The sequence below is a fragment of the Danio rerio genome, chromosome 7 (assembly GCF_049306965.1).
Source record: "Danio rerio strain Tuebingen ecotype United States chromosome 7, GRCz12tu, whole genome shotgun sequence".
NCBI lineage: Eukaryota > Metazoa > Chordata > Actinopteri > Cypriniformes > Danionidae > Danio > Danio rerio.
Genome location: NC_133182.1, coordinates 70,304,451 through 70,329,194, shown reverse-complemented (window position 1 = coordinate 70,329,194; position 24,744 = coordinate 70,304,451). Strand labels below are relative to the sequence as shown.

Below are 24,744 nucleotides of genomic sequence, written 5' to 3'. Positions count from 1 at the left end.
TGTAAAAGATAATGGTTTTTTTTGTTAAGCTTACTGTAAACTTGAAAACAATGCATGATGTAACAGCACCAAAAATGTCATCATCACTGAACATTAAAATGAAGGATTGTTCAAACCTTAAAATGCTCGTAGGAATCGTAGGTGACTACACCAATTTTGCTCTGGCTTTGATTTAGGAACGGGTCCACTGGGATCCATGTCAGCGCAACATCCTTATAATGTAATACCTTAAAAGAAAAAAAGAAGTCAGCTTTCCTTTTCAAAAATGAATAAATATTATATTTATTTAAACCTGCTGTAAGCCATTTATTGAAAAAAATTATTATCAGACCCTTTAATTTGTTGAGAGGAGAAACAAAAACAAAATGGAAAACAGATCAGCATAATCTCATGTATATTTGTAGCTGCTTTACATTTTGTTGAATTGTTATTCAGATTGCTTTTAGCGGCTACTTCATATGAATTGGTATGTTTTCATATGGTCAATTTAGGCCTAGGGCTGAGTTACCAAATAGGGATTATGTGTGGGGAGGAGACATATTGTTCGTTTGGCAGTCTCTATTTATGTTAAGTCCAAATAGCAACATAACTAAGGATGCATTTTTGATTACAGACTCCGCGGATCTACCAGGAGGTCTGCCAGCCTATGCCTCACCCAGCCAATGATCAAGAATGGTCTGCTGTGCTGGGTCGGTCGGCGGCAGGAGAGCAAAAATGCCAGCTAGTGGTATTGCGCTCTAGGACTATATGTCGGTGCTACTGGCCAGGATTTGAAGTAGAGGTACGTCGATACTGTCAGCAGTGTCCAGGCTGCCCACATACCTCCCCTTGACATGCCTCCGAACCACCAATGTCGCTACCTGTCATCTGAGTGCCCTTCAGCTGCACTGGTAGATATTCAGCGAGACAAGATTTGTTTTTTTTGTCCCCGTCTCCCACCTCTGTGTTCTTTCCTTTGTGTCCACAGATTTCACTGGAGGACCAAGTAGCGGAAGAACCCCGGAAATGCTGACCTGCGAAGGGCAACATGCATCCGGTACACAGATTGGCTGCTCCCTCGCCATTGGACAAGAGGTCATTCGTACCATCCTCATTATCTGGGGACTGAGAGCAGCGAGCGGATATGGGCAAGTGGTTTTAAACATTTATGATTTACCTTTTTCTGTTGAATGCAGAGAAGATAGTTTAAAGAGAACAAATACTTTGGAGGTCCTCAGGTTACAGGTTTTCAGCTTTCTTCAAAATATCTTTCTTTGTGTTAAAAGAAAGAAAGACAAACTGGTTTGGAACAAGTGAAGGGAGAGTAAATGACTGAGGTTTCATTTTTGGGTGAACTAACCCTTTAATATCAACGGAACCTTTCACTATTAACAAAAGATTATTTGAAGTGAAAAGTGGAGTGTGTATTGGGAATATTTGATAAGGCTTTAATTGTTTTTTTTTTTTTGAATACTTATGGACAACGATAAACTGAGAAAATGCTTCCAATGACGCTGTGGATGCCACAGAAATGACTTACAGCAGTTTTGACATTTTATAGAGTTATGTCATGTTATTTTTTGAGTCTTACATCTGGAACAGGAATTAGTATGAAATCGTCTGGCGTGCTTGTATTCATGGAAACCACAGTCAGAGAAAAATCCTTAGTAACGTATGTTGTGGTTTGGTTAGAATTTGTATTATTTATCAATTCATCGATGGCTTTCTTCTCAGCACTGCAGAAAGGTGAAAAATCATGAAAAGTTCCATCCCACAACAACACACATTCTGGATGAAGTAAATAAAGGCATCTTTACAAAGCAAAGCAGCACAGAAACCAAACCTGAAGCGAGATGAATATAAAAAAATGGGACCCACATATAATAAGAGGCCTTAACTAATTTGTTCTTACGTTGAAATTAATAATTTGTTATGATGTACTTTTAATACACTCTCAGAAATAAAGGTACGCGAGCTGTCATTTGGGTGGTATCATTGGGTGGTATACACATTTGTACTTAAAGGGTCCATATTGGTTCCTCAAAGTTAAATATTAGTACCTGCAAATTTTAAGAAGAACATTTTTGTGCTTTTTAGGTATTAATATGTACCCTTAAGGTATTAATATGGACCTTGTAGATACAAATTTGCACCTTTTGAAAAGGTACCACCCCAGTGGCAGCTTGCGTACCTTTATTTCTGTGAGTGTAGTGTTAAATACATGTTATACATTGTACTTATAATTTTTTTTATATACGTGCATGTAATTACATCTGTAGTTATTTGCTGTAATTACACCTTTTATTACACTGTTGACAATCCCTTACACCTTAACACACCCCTAAACCTACCATACCAACACACCCATCGCTAACCCTACTCGTATCCCATCTCAAGAGCGCCAGAAATATTCTGCAATACATGAACATACTAAGTACATTGTATTTATTTGTATCAAGTACATACACAGAAAACCCTAATAAGTTGACTGAACTAAATTAATTGAGTGAACTCATTGCCTCAATTTAGTTGAGTAATGGAGTCTCCCAAAACATGCATATTTATGTTTATTTAACTTGCCGGTTTTGTAGACTATACTTAAATTGTTCAGTTCACCAAACTTAGTACTAAGTTTGGTGAACTGAACAATTCAAGTATAGTCCTCATTTATATGCATGCATGTGTGTAATAATAAACTGTGAAAAAATGTTTAAATAATTTTTAAACAAAAAGTAAGTAGCCATTTATTCACATTATGCTGAATAATTATATCTCAGGCCATTTGTTTTCTGATTTAAAAAAAAAAAACATGCACTTAATAGGTTGCACAAATTAGAATTTTACAGTTTAGACTACATTTGTGAAAATTACCTTTTTTTGTCAAATGATTAACTAAGATTTTAAGCTCACTACACTTGAAATGTTCAATTTATACATTTTAATGGTACATAGGTTAAATTAACTCATACTTTTAATGGATATAACCAAAATGCAACATTTTAAGTTATAATCAGTCAACTTTACTGAATTGTTTAAGTAGAGACAACATTAAGGTTTACAGTGTAGTAGTTAAGGACACTTAATATAAAGTGAGACCAAAATTATTTACCCAATGTGGCATAGCATCTTTACACTGAATTCTAAGCAGACACAGACCCCATTTATGACCACCTTAAATGTGTAAAGGTGTGTAAAGGTGACTTAAAGTAATAGTTCGCTCAAAAATGAATATTTTCTCATTATTTACTCTCCCTCAAGTGTCACAAACCTTTATCAGTGGTTACAGGTTTCCATCTTCATTTGTGTTCAACAGAATAAGAAAAACAAACAGGTTTGAAACAACTAAAGAGTGAGTAAATGACAGACTTGTCATTTTTGGGGGAACTGGGTTGTTGCTAGATCAGATACAGTACGGTTGCAGCTGGAAGTTAACGAGAATTATTCATATTATTTATTAAATTTTCCATTTATTGTAATTATAATTTGTCAACCCCCACCACAACTCTAAACCCAACCGTCACAGTAATGTAAAAACAGTAGTTGTACTGAGTATTATTTATGTTATCTATTAAATTACCCAATAAAATGTATTTTTAACGCCTACCCGTGCCCTAACCCAAACCCAACGGCCACAGTAAGGTATAAACAGTAGTTGTACCGAGTATTACTTATGCTATCTATTAAAGGACACATAGGTTACCCCTTTTTTTTAATATTTATTATAAGTCTTTTGTGTCCCCTGAATGTGTCTGTAAAGTTTCAGCTCAAAACACCCATCAGAGTATGTATTATAGCTGTTTGAAATGTCTGTATTATAGCTGTGAAAAGGTTGTTGCTGTTTTTTTGCACTGGGCCTTTAAGGCGAGTCATCCCCGCCCACCGATCCCACATGCCTGTCGGCAACATGCCTCAATCGCCGCCCTCGGCTGCCTCAGGAAGCAGATCTCACGTAACATTTGTGAGAAATACTACAGTAAGAACTTTACCAATCAGTATTTGATGGATTTTTTGTGGAGTTGCAACAATGAGTTCATGCACACACAGCGCAGACACACACACACATAGCAAAGACACATAGCGCAGACACTCATGCACATAAATAGCGTAGACACGCAGGCAGACACACACACACACACACATAGCACAGACAAGTAGCGCAAACACACACACACATACATAGCATAGACACGCAGACACACACACACACACACACACACACACAAACACACACACAAACACACACACACACACACAGAGAGACAGTGAGAAAGACACGAAGCTGTGCTAATGAAGTAAATCTGAAGTGAATGGCTGCACTTCATTACACACGTGCACACGTTTAAAACATGTTAAACTTGTAAAACTCACACCTGATCATGTTTGATGATGATCCTAGCAAACTGAACAGACCTTTTATTTCCGGTTGCTTTGCGCTCGTCCTGTCTTGTCGATATGATTATATGCATTACTACGGAGACATGTTAATGCGCGCAGCTGTCAATTAATATTGGTGGGCGGAGGGACCGCACTCCTACGTAAAGTTGCGGTCGATCTGAAAACCGCTCCAATTAATCCACCGTTTTTATGTTGTTAAATTTGAAAAAACAGGACTGGGTGTGTTTATATCACCCCAATATGACAGTATATACACTATACTTACACACATGTATGTCCAAACAGCTTGAAAAGTAGATTTTTTACCATAGGTGCCCTTTAAATTACCCAATAAAATTTATTTTTTAATGCCTACCCCTACCCAACCCTAAACCCAACAGCCACAGTAAGGTAAAAACAGTAGTTGTACCTAGTATTTTATGTTATCTATTAAATTACCCAATAAAATGTATTTTTTAACGTCTAACCCTCACCCCAACCCTAAACCTAACAGCCACAGTAACATAAAACGGTAGTTGTACCGAGTATTATTTATGTTATCTATTAAATTACCCAATAAAATGTATTTTTTAACGTCTAACCCTCACCCCAACCCTAAACCCAACGGCCACAGTAACGTAAAAACAGTAGTTGTACCGAGTATTATTTATGCCATCTATTAAATTACCCAATAAATTGTATTTTTAATGTCTACCCCCACCCCAAGCCTAAACCCAACCATCACAGTACTATAAACATAATTATTATTGTCATACAGTGTCATACAAAATGCTGCTATATTGATGTGTATATCGCATATCCAGCCAGCCGTGTATCCGATCTAGACTTTACCGGGAACTGTACATTTAATTGCGTCAGATAAGGAAGGTAGAAGCCACCAGAAACAAGCTTTGAAGCACTTAACTAAAGAACTGTGCACTTTAAAATACTTAACAACAATACTTTTACCTAATGTAGGTGTCCGTCACAGTTTCGTTTAAGATCACAGCTCCACACATGTTTTTAACATTGTTAATGTTTTTCACGTCTTTCGGGAAAACCATTTGACTTTCTTTCGTTTTCAGGAGGTTACTTATTTCTTCCGGCCAACATTTAACCACAGTACAATTGGTTGTAGTGTCTGCTGTAAGATGAAAGGAAAACATGTTGTCATGAGTGAATCAAATCATTATTCTCAGTTGCACATTTGTCACAAATGCTGTTGTTTAGCTGGTTAGATGCAATGGAAGAAAAGAAGTCTTACGTATGGTGAATCTTATTGTAGTGTAGTTCTTATAGTTATCCGTCACAAATATTTGACTTTGTTGTGGGTCGGTCAAGTTTTTGTTTACAAAGTTGTTATGGGAGCACTCAGCATAACATGGGATTGTTAATGAACTGTAATTACACTGTAATTTATTTACTCCGTCCTCAATAGTAATGCGGTGTCCAGAGTTCAGTGAGATATCAATATGTATTACTGTTTGGTAATTTTGCAGTGTAACATTTCCTGGCAAACACAAATTACACAGAATTATACAGGGCAATGTAAGTTTGTGAAAAATTATTTATACTGTAGGGCAGGGGTCACCAAACTTGTTCCTGGAGGTCCGGTGTCCAGCAGATTTTAGCTCCAACCCTAATCAAACACACCTGAACAAGCTAATCAAGGTTTTAGGTATACTGAAACATCCAGGCAGGTGTGTTGAGGCAAGTTAGAACTAAACCTTGCAGGGACACCGGCCCTCCAGGACCAAGATTGATGACCCCTGCTGTAGGGGAAAGCATGGCTAACTGTCATCTCATACTGTTTCTTCCTTTTTTTCTACCAATGGTTTTGAATGTTGATTTCAGATACCTTGTTCAAATTTAGTTTTTTAAAAGAAAGTCATAACAATTCTATTCCTGATGCTAACATTACAGTGTCATAAATACACAGGTCAAATACAAAAAGACATGGTCAAGCATCAAAATAATAAAAAGTGACGTACAGTAAAATGCCCTGTTTTAACAATTGGAGTAAAAATAATAATCATTATAATATATTTTTTAATTGCTCATATTTCCAAAAATATATCAGACATACTCTGTAAAAAACGGATTTTCTTACTTAGATATTTTGTCTTGTTTCTAGTCCAAATCAAGAAGAATTTTCTAAACCAGCAAAAAATATATATTTTTAAAGAAATAATATGCTCAAATTAAGTGAGTTTTTTTAGTGTTACATATATATTTCCTTTTCTTATATTTTTTAAACTTTTATTTTGTTGTGTAAAATTGTGCTCTATAAATTGCCTTGCTTTGCTTTACCACATTGGCAGATTATTTAGCTGGTTAAGGAAAAACTCACTTAATTTTGTCATATTATTTCTGATATATTTCAATATTTTTTGCTTGTCTAGAAAATGCTTCTTTACTTACTTAGGAATTTATAGGTATTTGGACTAGAAACAAACAAACAAAAAAAAAAATCTAAGAAGAGCATTTTTTGCAGTGCATTTGAAAATCATTTGATGAAATTTAAAAAACTATTAAAAGATAAAATTGCAGCACAAAATACTAATTAATTATAGGTGTGTGTGTGTGTGTGTGTGTGTGTGTGTGTGTGTGTGTGTGTGTGTGTGTGTGTGTGTGTGTCTGTGTGTCTGTGTGTCTGTGTGTCTTTGTGTTTGTGTATAGTGATTTTTTTCTTTCTTTTTAAAATATTTCCCAAATGATGTTTTACAAAGCAAGGATATTTTCACAGTATGTCTGATAATATTTTTTCTTCTGGAGAAAGTCTTCAGCTAAAAATAAAGCAGTTTTAAATTTACAAAAAAAAAAAAAAAACCTTTAAAGGACAAAATTGTCAGCCCCTTTAAGCTATAATTTTTTTTCGATAGTCTACAGAACAAACCATCGTTTTACAATAACTTGCCCAATTACCATAACCTGCCTAGTTAACCTAATTAAACTAGTTAAGCCTTTAAATGTCACTTTAAGCTGTATAGAAGTGTCTTGAAAAATATCTAGTCAAATATTATTTACTGTCATCTTTAGAAATGAGAACTGTTATCTATCTATCTATCTATCTATCTATCTATCTATCTATCTATCTATCTATCTATCTATCTATCTATCTATCTATCTATCTATCTATCTATCTATCTATCTATCTATCTATCTATCTATCTATCTATCTATCTATCGATCGATCGATCGATCGATCGATCGATCGATCGATCGATGTATGTATGTATGTATGTATGTATGTATGTATGTATGTATGTATGTATGTATGTATGTATGTATGTATGTATGTATGTATGTGTGTATATATATATATATATATATATATATATATATATATATATATATTATAATAGTTATATAATTTGTTATAATTTTTACACTAGACTAAAATTTTCACAGTTTTTTTTCATACTAGAATGTATGAAAGAATTAGTGTTTATAAACTACATTTTAGTAAGTATAGTTCAAGTATTTAGTATGAAAAACTGTTTCATAAGTACATAAAACAGTGGAATATTCACAAGCCTGACGACTAGCCTCGATTTCCCCTGCTGTAAATGTAATATCAACATTTTTTCATTTCATGAAGACGTTTATGCCAGTTGGAAATCTCATCCTTGATGCTTGACAAATTCAACATAACAGACTTGTAAGTAATTTGAGTCATTTAACATAATAAAATGATTATGAGAAGGCAAGTGTTTTAATAGTTACCCATTTCAGTTTGTGTCCCAGAAATAAAACCCAGGCCAGGCATGACAAAAAATAAAAACAGTATCATCTCTTCAGCTATGTGGCAGGTAGTTTATCAGGCAAAAATACAGACATGGAAATTATAAAGCTGACCTGAAGAAAAATAAATCAAATCTGTCATACATTAGCAGCACGTTTAGTCAGTTATTAACATCTTGTCAAATGTCTTAATAAAAAGAACAATCTGCATGCAGAAAAGAAGAAATTGGTTTACTCACTGTGCTGTTTTCTGAGCTGGTTGAAGTGTTGAGAGTTCTGTATGATCGCTTTAGAATTCACACGCAGAGTTGAATATTCAACCTCACTCAAATATTGTGGTTTCTGATGTATCCAGGCACATTTCCCATCAGCAGAATACAATGTCAAGCCTTGTCAAAATGTTTTTTCACTTTTAATGACAATCATTGACATAATGCTGCTGACTGAACGGTTGTAAAAAGACTAGATCAGTCTAATGAACAGAGCTTGTCATTGGTCTGCGTTTCGGTGATGACAGAAGAGTTGTTTGTGTTGGTAGTTGTCTTACCTGGTCTTGGGTTTAGATATGCAAAGTTGTATGATCTTGTGGGGGGAAAACCCACTGTTCTACTGAGGAAGTTTCCACTGTTTATTTGTAATAATCCATGCTGGTGTTTGTTTTTTTAGATCTCATGTCAGTTAGACTGTTTGCGTTTTATAGTCTCATTACGTTAAAAAGCACATGGATTTATTTAAATTTTTTTTATCCCAAACGGTCTTTTTTCTTTTTGTAAATGCATTTTTTGTCCCACATTCAGAATTGCAGGTGAAGAATCGCAAAGATTCGGAATGTTTTTTATGTTAAATGTGTATTTAAAAAAAAAGTGTTTTCTGTTCTGCTGTACGTCTATAAGACATTTACTTGAGAAATGTTACGCTCAAAAACATTTATGTTTGCTGTTTGTTCAAGCTACTTATTTAAAATGAACTTGAACAACACAATTCTTTAGTTTTTTCACTGACAATTTATGTATTTTGTTCAATCCACTTAAATGTGTAAAAATATTGAATAAGTTAACTTAATCCCTTCATGTTGTGTAAACACAAATCGATTAAGTTAACTGTTTTTACAAATTTAAGTGAATTGAGCGTAAAACAATAAACTTGACCCTCCAAAAAAACTGAAGAATAGTTAAATAGGCAGTCTGAATAAGTAATTCGAACAAGCAGCAGAATTAATTTTTTGAGTATGTATAGATGGAGAATTAATAAAAAAATGTCTTTAAGAAGTTTACTTTTATTTGTTATCTTTTGATTATCTTTTGTTTTATTTTTCCAGCTTTCTGTTATTAATTTTTTTTTTATTAATTATTGCTTAAACTGACAATACAAAAACATGATTATGTCCAGGGGATCACAGACAGATCTTAGGGTTAATAATAAAAGGTTATTATTATTAATATAAAATTATTAATAAAAGGTTAATAATGTACATAGTCATAAGAAAAAAATATAAAATCACATTCAACTACACATTATCCCATTCGACAGAAAGTGGAAAATAATAATAGAATAATAGTATTCATGATAATAATATAATAATAAAACAAAAAATACTAAATTAAACAAACTAAATTAAACAAATCAATGAAATTACAATGACACTTAAACAAATAACCATAAGAAAAGCAACTAAAATCGAGAATCTTCTTTAAATGCATCTGCATAATATTTCAGGAATCTTAGATTTTTTTTAATTCTTAAAAAGATGAAGTGATTTTCGGAGGGAGTTAAATATCAGTTTAAAAGGAGCAAAAGATGGGTAATTATTTGTGATTTTCTATTTGTGAATGAAAAATTTGCTTTCATGGTGTTTTTTATAATCTTTTTTTTTTTCTCTGGCCACACTAAACATTATTTCCTTACCCCAAGATTTAAATAACGTGTCAAAACAAGCACAATATATATATATATATATATATATATATATATATATATATATATATATATATATATATATATATATATATATATATATACATACATGTACGCAACGTACTGCTACGAGTGTGATATTGCGTTTATACAACAGTTTGACGGCATAATTGTGTATATAAAAACTTAATTAATCATGGAGAGTCTCAAAAACCCTTTTGTATGAGCAACTTCTTTTTTCCACCTTGGGTTCAAATCATAAGCTGACAGTTAAACAGCTGAGCAAGCATCTTTTAAACTAGATCTGTAGTGTCTGCTTGTTGCTGGCTATATGTGGGCGGAGTAATACACGAAGGGGTAAAGAGGCTGTACAGGTGCTGATATTACTTAAATTTATCACGGCTATCAGCCAATCAGATTTGAGAACCAGACAAAACTGTTGTATAAATATAAAAATATATGTCCCAGATCACCAGATAACTATACCTAAATAGAGAGTTAATCTCATATCAAAACAATGTTATTGTAAATGATGGTAATTAAAACACATTAACAAAACTAACTATAAGCGAAAGAAAGCAGGCGAAAACACTGTGCGATATTAAAAGCCTGATCATCCTCTCATTCAGTTTTCAACTGCTTTCTTTTGCTCGCACAAACGTTATCAGTCGTGCTGATCGCATTTATACACATATTGACAAATGATCTTAAACAAAAGTTCTAATCTTTAGTGATGAGGCAGTACTGGCAATTTAAAAAATATTTTCATCCGGTCAAAGTGGCTAGTGGAGGTGGCGGGTTGGCAGATGTTAATGTAAAACCTTGATTGAACATAATTAATTGTTTAATTAATAAAAAAGACTTAAGAAGTGTGTTCATTCAGCTCATTATAAAAAAAAGTAGTATGAGTTTCGCAGTGATGGGTTGCAGCTGGAAGGGCATCCCCTGTGTAAAACTTATGCTAAATAAGTTGGCGGTTCATTCCGCTGTGGTGAACGCAGATTAATAAAGGGACAAAGCCAGAGGTGTCCAAACTCGGTTCTGGAGGGCCGGTGTCCTGGAGAGCTTAGCTCCAACCCTAATCAAACACACCTGAACCAGCTAATAAAGCTCTTACTAGATACTAGAAACATCCTGGCAGGTGTGTTGAAGCAAGTGAGCTAAACTCAGGACACCGGCCCTCCTGGACTGAGTTTGGACACCCATGGACTAAACCAAAAAGAAAAAGAATGAATGAGTATGAACAACCAGCAAAGCTCATTTGTGTGTATCCTGCTTTGTACCGGCAGTTCAAGTTGGTGGTGGTGATTTTGAAATAATCTCTGCCCCTTGATTTCCTGGAAATAATTTGCTGGACATTATAATCAATTAAAATCAAACTGTTGATTTTAATACACATTAAAATCAAATTGCTAACAGGAACATTTGTACTCATTTTCGTATTGCCTCATGGATAAAATAAATAAGTTGTGCCCAATGACGCACTTTACACTTTATACTTGTACTCAGCCTTGCAGCAAATGGACATTTGTAAAGCAATTGAGTCTTTTAGCTACATAATCTGAAAGCCCCAGCTACCATGGCACTATTTCAGCTTTATCTTTAAATCCAATAGAACCTCAATCAACTGGATGAACTGACTTTTCTGCTTTACAGTATTATATTTGCTGCTAAAATTCATTATGCGATAGAAAGTGTTTTATTTTAGTGCACCCTTTCACCCCTTCAAAATACCACAATCAAAAGGTTGGAGGAAAGATTCAAACTAAAATCTCTGAAGGTTAAGCAGTCAGAAATTTGCATGACGTATACAAGACCTTGCTTTGAATGACTTCAACCCATATTTGCTTTTACAGGACTTCGCTAGTCTCTCACATCACTCTGGTTTGATCTAGTTTCTTTCTTCTTTCAGTTTCTTTCATGATTCATGACTGTAGCTTTGTTAGCGATTAATTTGGTGCCAAGGATTTTCCTCAAAATGTTAAAGTTTAGGTCAGGACGCTGGACTGGCCATTACATTTTTTTAAATGTTTTTTTTTTTGTTTCAAGGAACTGCTTTACCCATTTTGCTGATTGATAAGGCTCATGCATTACAATGACTTACTGAGTAGGAGATGAACACCAGGGATGTACTGTATGTTGCTAGAGGAGCTTCTAATAAACATTTGCATTCACTCTGGCATGTAAATTTACCAAAGGCCCAACTGCTGCTTCAGAAACCACCAGCAAACCATGACACTTCCTCCTTTACCTTTTGCTGACTTTTCTTGTACAAGTTTTTGGTTTAGTGTTTACCCAGTTTGATGATAAACACAATGTTACCTGTCAAGAACACTTTGGACCAGTTCTTTTTCCACACAATATGCTAATCAGCAAACGTTAGTCAAGGCCTTTTGATTCTTTCTGCTGATAAGCATGAGGAAGCCGGAAGAGAAGAAATTTAGGTCAATATCTGCCAATTTTACAGACATTTAAAGTCCGTCACTAGTCTCCAGGTCTGGCCAAATCTTGTTGCAAAGCTGCTAGTTTCACCCCGATGTTATCCAACCCTGTTCTAACTCTGTTATCAAAGTTTCTAATAAATAGATATTTTCAATATCCTCTAGGGTGTAGAGCAGCCAGGCACACAACGCGCCACTTCTCCCACCTGTCCATCACGTATTCAGCTGCAAACGTCCCTGCAGGACAAGTGGGCTCTCCCGAGCCCAAACTTCTCGTCAAGAAGATGGCGTCAATTGCATTCAGAGACCAGTTGAAAAATCCATAATTCCTTATTCGTTTGGATAGCAGGGCACAGAGAGCCTCAGAGATAGAATAAGACGAGACAAGAGGAGCCAGCCAGGAGAGATATAGGACAGAAAGGAAAAAAGTGCAACTGCCTTTACCGAGAGCCAAAGAAAATGTTGCTGCTGTTGGACAACATAATGTACTTTTGAGGCTTTTTTAGTTGAGTATGTAGTTGTTTAGATTGCAACTATGCAGTTTATTTATAAGGATAGTGCCTATTTTAAAATATTTATAATTTTCGGAGAGGTTTGGTCATTCTTTAAAGTCTCCTAAATGTTGGGAAACTATATGACAAAATCTTTGTCCTCTTCAGCGCTGAATTGGTGCACAATTTCAGCTGCAGTGTTGAACCGATTGACCCGTTGAGATTCAGTGCATTATTTTCACTGTAGATTATGCAATTCCTTTAAACGAAAAACATTGACAAAATGAAATGGCCTGCCCAGAGTCCTGACCTTAACTTAACAATCTTTTAACAAAGTCAAAAGATCAACAAAGCCATCGCTCAGTTAGCTACGGTCATGAACTGTGGAAGAAACTGGAAAAAGATCCACTGACTTTTCTATGTTTGTAACAATTATGCCAAATGTCTGTGCTCTTGATATCTGCAAGTAGTTCTTGAGAGCATCTATTGCGCAGTTCAATTAAGATGTTTTGGTTTCTATTGGACAGAACATCGTCAGTACTGTTAACTGATTTAACAGAGAATTTATCTCCATCTAAAAATGTTGCAGTAATGTTGAGCAATGTAAATTTTAATCTGTAAACACCATTTTTGGCTGATAAATTTAGGTTGCCTGAATATTCGGTGCATCAGCAGCGAAGAGAAAGAGCCCTAGTGACAACCCTATCAACTAAAAGCAGAACTGGAGATTACGTGGATGGATGCCGTACGAATGTAAATTACAACCATAAAAATAAATTCAATGCAAATTGTTTACAGGAAGATTTGAATTTTCCTATCGACTCATAGGTTATGTAAAAAAAAGTTCCAAATGACGGAGCTGAGTACATGTCATTTTGTCATTAAAGAGAAAGAGAAAAATTACTCCACCGTTAATTACTTACCTATCCAATATGAGTTTCTTTTGTTTTGGTGAACACTGATATGTACAACAACTTAGCATTTGGATTGTTTTACAATAGACAAATGAAAAATGAACTACAGGTATTCTTTATTTTAGAAAATATGTGAGAAGAGAATAAATAAAGATAAAATGGTATTTTAATTGTTAACATTGTTAACACTGTATTTTTTTACAAACTGCTGCCAGTAAGTTACTGTAATTTCTACAGGAAATTGTTAACAGTGCACAAACAAAGATGTTCTGAGGAAAGCTGGAAAGTGGTAACCACTGACATCAATAGTTGGGAAAACAAACACTTCGGACATCAGTGGTTTCTGTTTTTTTAGCATGTTTTTCCGAGTATCTTCTTTTGTGGTTAGTTGGTTCAAGCTGGTTTGTGACAGCTGAAGCGTGATAAATGATGACAAAATTTTCACTTCTGGGTGAACTATCTTTTTGAGCAAGCTCCACCCTGATCAAAAAGTAAAAACCTGAGATGGTGCATGAGGTGTCCACATTTAGACCAGTGCACTTTTTTCTTTTTTGGAAGTTTTAGCATGAACACACTAATGTTTCACAAATGAAAAATGGAAAAAACAAATACTGTGCAACAGAAGCTTTTAAGCACTACACACTGATATTAAGAGCCCTGACATTTGGCATTTTTCAATTCTGTGATTTTTATAATATTGCATATATGCATATTGCATTCTATTTTCTTTCAGTAGGTCAGGACTCTGGACAGGCCATTTCATTTTGTCAATGTTTTCAGTAATGTTTTATGCGATATAGAATATGAATACTTGGAATTGAGCACTTTGGATCTTATTAGCTGTATCGATCTCTATTTATACAAAGAAAAAGACAGTTGAAGTCAGAATTATTAGCCCTCCTTAGATTTTTTTTTTCCTTTTAAAAATATTTTCCAAATGATGTTTAACAGAGCAAGGACATTTTCACAGTATTTCCGCTAATATTTTTTCTTCTGGAGAAAGTCTTTTTTTAAAATTCATTTTGGCTAGAGTAAAAGCGGTTTAAAATTTTTTAAAAGCAATTTTAAGGTCCAAATTATTAGCCCCTTTGAGCTATATTTTTTAATATTTTGTCTACAGAACAAACCATCATTAAACAATGATTTGCCTAATTACCCTAATCTATCCTGCCTAGTTAACCTGATTAAGTTGTCTTTAAATGTCACTTTAAGCTGTTCAGAAGTGTCTTGAAAAATATCTATTAAAATATTATTTACTGTCATCATGATAAAGATAAAATAAATCATTATTAGAAATGACTTCCTAAACGATTATGATTAGAAATGTGTTGAGAAAATCTTCTCTCTGTTAAACGGAAATTGGGGGGAAAAAAAATAAACCGGGGAGCTAATAATTCAGAGGGGCTAATAATTCTGACTTCAACTGTATGTTTATTCGGAAAGTACGGTTATAGCACCTTTGTGAGTCATTCCAAACTTGTAAGGCTTTTTAATCACCTTTTTAAAGGCAGCATTGCCGATACAATAATATACTTTAAGGTGCACTTCTCATTTCCTTGAGACCTTTATCTCAATAAACTATTTGCTGTTTATTAATAGTTATTAAGGTAGAATGGTTTAGCTATAGAAATAGGGATGTAGAATGAGATTATGCTGTATTTTAAAATAATTAATATACACTGCTATTATATTGTAACAATAGACAGGTAATTAGCCAGCAGTAAATAGTTGGAATTGGTACTTAAACTAAAGTTCTACGAATAAGTCTGTAAGCAATTGTCCACTCCCATTCCTTTAGCCGTTCAAGTAAAATAACCCATGTCCTTAAATGCAGTTAAAACAAGGATGAAACTAGTAGGTCTGGCATATAGTCACAACAATATGAACAATGAACAACAGCCATTTTATAATATACAATATTATCAAATAGTTTTTTAATGTTTTTTTTTGGGTGGATCATGCCTTTTAATATATGCTTTGGTTCTGTCTTTTTTGACAGACAGACTGAATTTTTTTAATATTTTTTTATTATTCTCCATATAGAAATGTTCACTGCTGCAGCTTCATTAATAAATAAATAAATACATTTTATGATGAGAATAAAACATTACACTCTAATTCTTTATTTAACTGAGAAATTATATAATTAAAAAGCTATTGGATTTTTTTTTCCCTTTAAATGTATTTTGTTTTACATTTTGTTTATTTTTGGCTTGTGGTTATCTTTAATTGATAATATGCTTGGCCTCTAAGAATTACATTTATAATATGTTATATTTCTATTATATCTATATTACTATTATATATATTATAAAAAAATAAAATAAATAAAACTAGTTTTATTTGTTTATTTAAGCGTCTACTTTTGTTTATTTTCTGGATCTGTATGTTGCATCAGTGCACTCATTTGTGATCATTTGGTGCAGAACTTTCCATTTTAATATTCTTTCTTGAACTTTCCAGTTTAAGATATGTACATTTCAAGTTTTAAGATATATTCTTGTACTTGTGGGCTGAATTTAGAGTGTACTTTGTTTTTAAAATTCAAAGCCTGAATATAATAATAATAATAATAATAATAATAATAATAATAATAATAATAATAATAATAATAATAATAATAATAATATAACAAAAATACATCCGATTTTGAAGCGATGACATACCATTTTCAAAAAGTAAATTCCAACCCTTTCACAGTTTTGGGTTGGAAGGTAATCCGCTGCATAAAGCATATCCTGGGTAAGTTGGATGACCCCTGATTAATAAAGGGACTAAGCCAAAAAAAAAAAATGATCGAATAAAATAACAACCCATGATAAATTTCTGTTAATGATCAATAATAATCATTTGAGTTCAGTGTTGCCTTTACTGGCCACTAGATGGAAGCAAATACATATCCGTTTGAATTGCTGGCACTGAGTTTGCAAAGTTAATCTTGTACAAGTATTACAATTACTTTTGTATATGTTTGTACATTTATTCACAAACAGGCAAAATTAAAATGTTTAATGTTTTAAATATAAGTTTTATAATATTTATATTTATACGTTTATTTAATAAGTATTAATATGTAAGTTTTCATTCATTCATTCATTTTCTTGTCGGCTTAGTCCCTTTATTTATGTAAGTTTTGTTAAAATAAAAATCTCATTGCTTCATTTTATATAATTTTTTCACTATATATTTTATCATTTTGGCCACAGTTTAAAATAAGGTTTCATTAGTTAATGTTAGTACTTAAAATAAATGTACAGAATTTAATAATCATGGTTTAACATAATATTAATAATACATTATTAAAATCAAACGTTATGCTGGTTAATATGAACTAAAAATGCATGACTTTATTGTCATGAACTAGCATAAACAATATAGATAAATGTTTTGTTCACTGCTTGCTTTTTATTTTAGTTATAGTTTTGTAACCACATCAGTTTAAACTTGACAGATATGAGAAATGTAAGGAGTTAAAATGAAACAAGATAATATATTTCTGCCACGTACACGTCTGACAGAATCACTATGTTGTCAGTATTTTTGCATAGACTCAGTAATCCCACTGAATGACTTGTGGATCTCATGAAATGTTTTTCAAATCATTGTCATTCAGCTAACTAAATTAAATATTGAGCTTAATAAATGTACATTGTAAAAAAAGATCAATTACATTTAGGAGCTACGAGATTAGTACAAAATTAAATCCTTCTGCAACAACCCGTATCCATACACTAAATAGTGAAACTAAATCTATACATTTTTGAAAATCTATATACATCTATACATCTTTTTTAAAAGGTTTGTCACCCCAAACCCACAAAAGCAAACAAAATACAATATCTATACAGAAGAAAGGTGGATATACTGATTTAAAACAAAGTTGATGAATGAAAAGAAAGCTGACATATTCCCTCTTCCATATGTTAATCCATTTATAATGTCCATTACAAGAAAAAAGAATGATTATGAGTGTAAGATATGCCTGAATTGTCCCCTGTGGCTTTGAACACTTACGCCTTGTCCGCTATCAATATCTAGTGTGCTTGGCATGTCCTAAAAAGTGACAGTAGAATATTTTGATCACCCCCATATATGCGGTTTGGATGCAGGATTTTACATATTAGGTATTTTCTATTGCTTTGTTTTTTTCCGTGGTGCTGTTGTCAGTGGATAAAGACTTGACATGAGTGGATTTCTTTTTCTCTGGCCTTGCTGTCATGCACGTCCACTGAAAGATAAAAAACCCTGCCAAAAACATAAAAAATGCAATCAATTACTGTAACTGTATTATCGTATTAGTCAGATTAGTCAGTACCAAAGCCAAAACTAGAATTAATAAAACAAAATAACTTAAAACCATAGTGCAAAAATTAGTACACCCCATTGTTAGGGAAAATGCTAAATAAACTTTTAATTATGAGGGAAAAACAAAGAAAACTATATGAATATTAAATTCAGTTGAAATTGTTGTCATTTGTAATTTTTTTTTTTATTTATGATCCTTTTTTGTTCACAAAGCTGTTAGGAGACCAAGCTCTTATTTTAATAAATATAACTACAACATACACGGTAACAACATACACTCACCGGCCACTTTATTAGGTACACCTGTCCAACTGTTCATTAGTGCAAATTAGCAACGCAATTTGCAAATCAGCCAGTCACATGGCAACAACATGTATGCGCAAATGCCTTGTTGATGTCAGAGGTCAGAGGAGAATGGCCAGACTGGTTTCAGCTGATAGAAAGACAACAGTAATTCAAATAACCACTCGTTACAACCGAAGTATGCGGAAGAGCATCTCTGAATGCAAAACACGTCCAACCTTGAGGCAGATGGGCTACAACAGCAGAAGACCACACCGAGTGCCACGCCTGTCAGCTAAGAACAGGAAACCGAGGCTACAATTTGCACAGGCTCACCGAAATTGGACAATAGAAGATTGGAAAAAACGTTGCCTGGTCTGATGAGTCTCGATTTCTGCTGCGACATTCGGGAGTGGGGGGGGTAAGAAATTGGCATCAACAACATGAAAGCATGGATCCACCCTGTCTTGAATCAGCGGTTCAGGCTGGCAGGGTGGTGTAATGGTGTGATGGATATTTCCTTGGCACTCTTTGGGCTTATTAGTATCAGTTGAGCATTGTGTTTACACCACAGCCTACCTGAGTATTGTTGCTGACCATGTCTATCCCTTTATTACCACAGTGTACCCATCTTCTGATGGCTACTTCCATCAAGATAACGCCCCACATCATAAAGCGCGAATCATCTCAGACTGGTTTCTTGAACTCACTGTACTTCAATGGCCTCCAAAGTCATCAGATCTCAATCCAATAGAGCACTTTTGGGATGTGGCGGAATGAGAGATTCGCATCATGGATGTGCAGAAGACAAATCTACAGCAACTGCGTGATGCTATCATGTCAATATGGACAAAAAATATCAGAGGAATATTTCCAGTATCTCGTTTAATCTATGCCATGAACGATTAAGGCAGTTCTGAAGGCAAAAGGAGTACTAGTAAGGTGTACCTAATATAGTGGCCGGTAAGTGTATCTAGTCTATATTCAATGAGATAGGGATAAAAATATTCAAGCACTCATGTATACTCATTTATGCTATTATGCTACAGTAAAAACTGCTTATCTATGTTATTTCTTGTACAAAATACATCAGCTATGTCAATAAAAGCCACTCTGTTGAGTTCAGTTTACACTTTGCAGAGTTAAATTTTCACCAAAAGCCGACAGAGCAGAGATCAAGGTTTATATTACTATCATAATGCATTTCATAACTGTTATTAAATTGAAAAACAGTAATTCATGATATATATGAAAAATGGTAATCGACAGATTTTTTTGTTTGCTTTTGTTTTACAGTGAGTGCTTCTGCAAGGTTTTTACACTTACTGCAGTTATAAATTACAAGTGTGAAATATTTGATGATGATAAGCCGTGACTAAAGATTTTGTGACTAGCCCTCATTAGAAAAACTTACCTTGCAATGTATTTGAAATGCAGAATAGGTAGAGTACAGGGTAGTTGGTATATCCAGAGCCAAGAAAGACCAAGCCCCATGATGAACCCAGCAGACACATGAGCCCCAGCACTGTGATGGCATCCTTCAGGGATTTGAACTTATTCTTACTGTCCACTTGCTTCAGCTTGAAGATCTGTCTGGACACTGTGATCAGGACTACTGTGTTGAATAGGAATACGACAGAGACGTAGGAAAGGTTCACGCCGTACAGGATGAGAGGCTCTGTGATCCAGCAGCTGTAAAACACGGTGCACATTTCTGATAGTTAAAGGGCCCTATCATACACCCGGCGCAGTGTGGCGCTAGACGCGGCGCAATATTCTTTTGCTAGTTTCAGCTTGGCGCAAGAGTCGTTTTGAGGAGTTGTGCTACAATGTTTAAATAGCAAATGCATTAGCGCTTATTTGTGCGCCCATAGGCATTCTGGTCTAAAAAGGAAGGCGTTCTAAGGCGGACCGCTGGCGCGTTGCTATTTTGAGAAACTATAATAGATTTTTCATTAGACCAAAACTAACCCGGTCTAAACTCCGGCACAGAGTTGTGCCTCGCTTACACACTGCTTAATACACACAAGAGACCAATAGGCAAATATCTTTACATGTGAAAAAATTTAAATATTAAGGATATATATAGGATATAATAAGAATAGATATAGGATATAAATATAAAGGATTAAAATATTACAAAACATATTATTTTCTAGCCTACATAATTATGAAAAATCACTGCTTTTATGTCTTCTTCATCTCGGGAGGCTTTTTAAGTTCATTCATAACAATTTGCTTTTGTATAATGTTATTATTATTAGCAGTATTATTTAATATATCTATATTTATATTTGTTTTATTAAAAATAAGCTTAGATTTGCCCACCTGTCAGGTTTTAGACCATATGGGGCATGGCAGGTGTATTTGGAAATAACTCAGTATTTTGACCACACTTGGTCATTATTGTTCATTTATTCATATGCTAGAAATTAGAACTGAATTTAGAAATAGTTTTGAAACAAATCTTTGCGCTTAACAAATTAAATTAATTATTTATAGACTAATTGATGTCCGTGCGTAAAGGTTTCCCTATCCAAGAGCGAAAGTGAAAGTAGTTCCATTATCTCTCATTCTCACCCAGTAGATGCTCTGTTTAACAGTTTTCTGTTAAAAAACTGTTAACTGTAAACTGCTTGCTTATGAAATGCTCATTTTTTCCACTTAGACTTACTTTGCATCCTGTAAATAGCGAATGCGCTCTTGGCGCAACGCAGCTGCTCTTAAAGGGAATGGGAGATGAGACTCTAATTGGTTTATTCTCAAAACACACCTATAACTCATTAAGAAAATAAACTCAACCCTTTTAGCCCATGAGCCTTGGTCGAAAAGCGCATTTTCCCATCCGTAAATTAGCAAAAATGCGTTCGGAAACGCCCTGAAAGCGTTTGCGCCCTGCGTTTTGCGCTCTGCGCATGGACCGTCAAAAGAGAGTCCAAAGAGGGCTACACTGTTAACAATGTCCTGAAGACTCTACGGTAACTTACTGTAAATCAATTAGAGCAAAAATACTGTACTTACATTTACAGCACTATTTATGTTGCTGTAAATATATATATACAGTATTGTATGTCTTTACTGTAAAATATATAGTGATTTTTTACAAAGCAAATTTATAAAAGAGTAACATGCTGTATAACTGTTCTACAGTGAAATACAGTTCATATTACATCTCAGTTAATCGATAACTTACTGTAAATCAATTAAAGCAAAAAGCAAAAATACTGTATTTGTATATTTACAGCACCATTTATCTTGCTGTATTTACAGTATTTTATTTATTTACTGTAAAATATGCAGTAAATTTCATAATGCAACTTTAAAATGCCGTAACTGCCCGCATAACTGTCCTAACAGTACATTTCAGTTAACCAGTAACTTACTGTAAATCACTTACAGCAAAAATACTGTATTTACATTTACAGCACCATTTATCTTGCTTACTGCTTACTGTAAACTATACTGTTATTTTCACAATGCCACTTTAAAATACAGTAACATACTGCATAACTGTTCTACAGTAAAACAATGTGTAATTTACAGAAAAAGTTAACAATGTAATAAAAAAATGCAAAAAAGAGCTGAAAGCCAGTTTAAATGAAAAATGTAGATGATATATATAAGGGCTTACAATGCATTTGTAGCATTAGAACTGGATAACGTTATTTCTATTCTAAAGCAACTTTATAATACAGTAAAATGCTGTATAACTCTTCTACAGTAAAATGCAGTTTATATTACATTTCAATTCACTGGTAACTTACTGTAAATTCAATTACAGCAAAAAGCAAAAATACTGTATTTAGATTTACAGCACCATTTATCTTGCTCTATTTACAGTATTTTTATATTTACTGTAAAATATACAGTATTTTAAAAAATGCAACTTTAAAATGCAGTAATAGACTGCATACCTGTCCTACTGTAAAATTTTATACATATTACAGTACATTTCAGTTCACCACTGACTAAATCATCTACAGCAAAAATGCTGTATTTTCATTTACAGCACCATTTATCTTGCTTACTGCTTACTGTAAACTATACAGTCATTTTCACAATGAAACTTTAAAATACAGTTACATACTGCATAACTGTCCTACAGTAAAATACAGTTCATATCACAGTTAAATACTGTGTAATGTACAAAACATGTTAACAATGTTATAAAAAATGCAAAAATAGAGCTGAAAGCTGTTTAAATGAAAAATGTAGATGAAATATAAGGACTTACAATGCATTTGTTAGATTAGAACTGGATAACTTGATTTCTTTGTTGCCATAAAAAGAATAATGGCTTTGAAGCGACAGCAAACTTCCAACCACAGCAGCAGGGACTCCTGTTATTAAGAGAAAGAGATTGCAGGATGAGCCACAAAACTGAAGAAACCTTTTTTATGTTTCTAGTTTTATAAAATCATGGTCAGTTTCTTTGTGCATACTTTGTTACACTTTGTAACTTGAAAACATACTTTGGTTGGACCAATTATCCCAGTGTAAACCTTTCAAATCTTGAAAAATCTATCAACATTGTTTGGTGAACAATTACGAGTGTTAACAAATATAAACACAAGTACAGAGGGGATGGAAATGGATACTAGTCTCTAAAAAGTAAGTATAAGTACAATAAAATAGACCGTGTTGTAAAAAGATGTACGTGAACCCTTTGGGATTATTTGGATTTCAGCATAAATTTTACAGAAAATCTGTTCTGATCTTCAACAGACAACGACAATAGAAAAATAGTTTGTTTATACTAACACCACACACATATGATATGTTTACATTTGGTTCAATTGTTTAATGAACACAACACGTAAACATTCACAGTGCAGTGTGGAAAAAAAGTATGTGAATATTTTGGTTTAATAGCTGGTGGGCCCCCAGTTATTGGCAGCAATAACCCCAACCAAGCGTAGCAAATCAGACCTGCACAACAGTCTGGAAGGATTTTGGACCATTCCACTTTACAATACTGTTTCAGTTCAGCAATATTCTTGGGCTGTAAATCGCTTTTTTGAGGTCATGCCACAGCATATCAATATAGTTGAGGTCAGGACACTGACTGGGCCACTCCAGAAGGTGTATTTTTTTTCTGTTAAAGCTATTTTGTTATTGGTTTAATTCTATGCGTGGGTTGTGGGTTATGGGGTTATGGGTTGTTGCCATGTTGCATCACCTATCCTCTAGTGGTGTAACTGATCACAAATCTCATGTTTCGGGTCACATTATAGTTTCTTTAGTCACAGATCAAACTATTTTTCTAATCAGCCAAAACGGAGAGGAGACAAATGTAATTTTCTTTCCATTTATTACAAAAACAGTACTGCATGACACTTTTGGTTTTAACAAACAGAACTCAGAACCTGTGATTTTATTAAAAACAAAATGAATAAATAATCAGCTGTATAAAAAAATAAATAGTAAATTATTCAGAACTGTGAAAAATTCACTGTTACTACCACTGTTGCTAATAACACTAAATGTATAAAGTGTATATGTAATATAAAATGTACATTTAAATTTATATTTAGTCTCATTTTTAATAAATGATTCAGTTATTCACTAATAAAACTTCATGTTTCATTGCTTTATGATAATTTTTGAAGAATTATTCAGCAGCATATTGTTGATGGCTGGTTGTTGCCACCTATTGGTTAGATAATGTAATTGCTGCTGACAACTTTCATTTTTAAGCATCTTTAAATGCATATGACGGTGATTTTAATCTTTACCATAAACATCAGTGGTTTTTTATCTAAACTATAAACTGTTATTTCTTAACTTCTGTGTTTTTTGACTGTTTGTAACTTCATAACTAACCCAAAAGACTTAAGACTGAATCTCTTAGAATTAATAAACATATTCAAATCACCATCATAGTTTATGTTGAGTGGGTGTTGAGATCCCGATCTTTTAATGATTATCGTGCAGCTTACACTGATTGCATTAATGCAGGTTAAACAAGTAGTGACTGAAAACACCTAATAAATCCACCACATCCAGAATAACACACCATCACTTCTTCCATCATCGTTATATGTTACAGGAAAGCCTAAACACTTTCATACATGTGATTTGATTGACGCGAGAGGCAACAAATTTAGGATTAATCTACCAGTAAAAAAAATTATTTATCTGTGGGTCATGAGTGCTCCGAACTGTGGGTTGTGATCCATATGAATTCGCTACGATCTGAACAATCTGTTACACCCCTACTATCCTCTGTTAAGCTGCAGTTGGCAGACAGTTGGTCTTGAGTATTTCTGCAAAATGTCTTGATAAACTTTGGAATTAATT

General features: G+C 33.7%; 2 protein-coding genes across 6 annotated transcripts in view; both read right to left on the bottom strand.

Moving 5' to 3' along the window:
- The window catches only part of LOC101882631 (adhesion G-protein coupled receptor G5), a 29,416-nt gene extending 20,803 nt beyond the window's left edge, over positions 1-8,613 (bottom strand). The window contains exons 1-6 of one of the 2 annotated variants that reach the window (XM_005166614.6): positions 8,337-8,613; positions 8,080-8,211; positions 5,618-5,863; positions 5,323-5,497; positions 1,571-1,715; positions 117-227 (exon numbers count right to left, since the gene is read on the bottom strand). In XM_005166614.6, coding sequence (XP_005166671.2) covers positions 117-227; positions 1,571-1,715; positions 5,323-5,497; positions 5,618-5,863; positions 8,080-8,146 — 744 coding nt within the window. In that variant the 5' untranslated portion in view covers positions 8,147-8,211; positions 8,337-8,613. The remainder of the gene's footprint in view (positions 1-116; positions 228-1,570; positions 1,716-5,322; positions 5,498-5,617; positions 5,864-8,079; positions 8,212-8,336) is intronic. The other variant, XM_073907460.1, reaches the window with a different exon arrangement.
- Positions 8,614-17,251: 8,638 nt separating this feature from the next.
- LOC101882566 (adhesion G-protein coupled receptor G2) overlaps positions 17,252-24,744 on the bottom strand; it is a 32,939-nt gene continuing 25,446 nt past the window's right edge. For all 4 annotated transcript variants that reach the window (XM_073907462.1, XM_073907464.1, XM_073907461.1 and 1 more), the window contains 3 exons: positions 22,679-22,784; positions 19,859-20,136; positions 17,252-18,102 (listed from right to left, as the gene is read on the bottom strand). In XM_073907462.1, the coding sequence (XP_073763563.1) occupies positions 17,978-18,102; positions 19,859-20,136; positions 22,679-22,784 (509 nt within the window). In that variant the 3' untranslated portion in view covers positions 17,252-17,977. The remainder of the gene's footprint in view (positions 18,103-19,858; positions 20,137-22,678; positions 22,785-24,744) is intronic.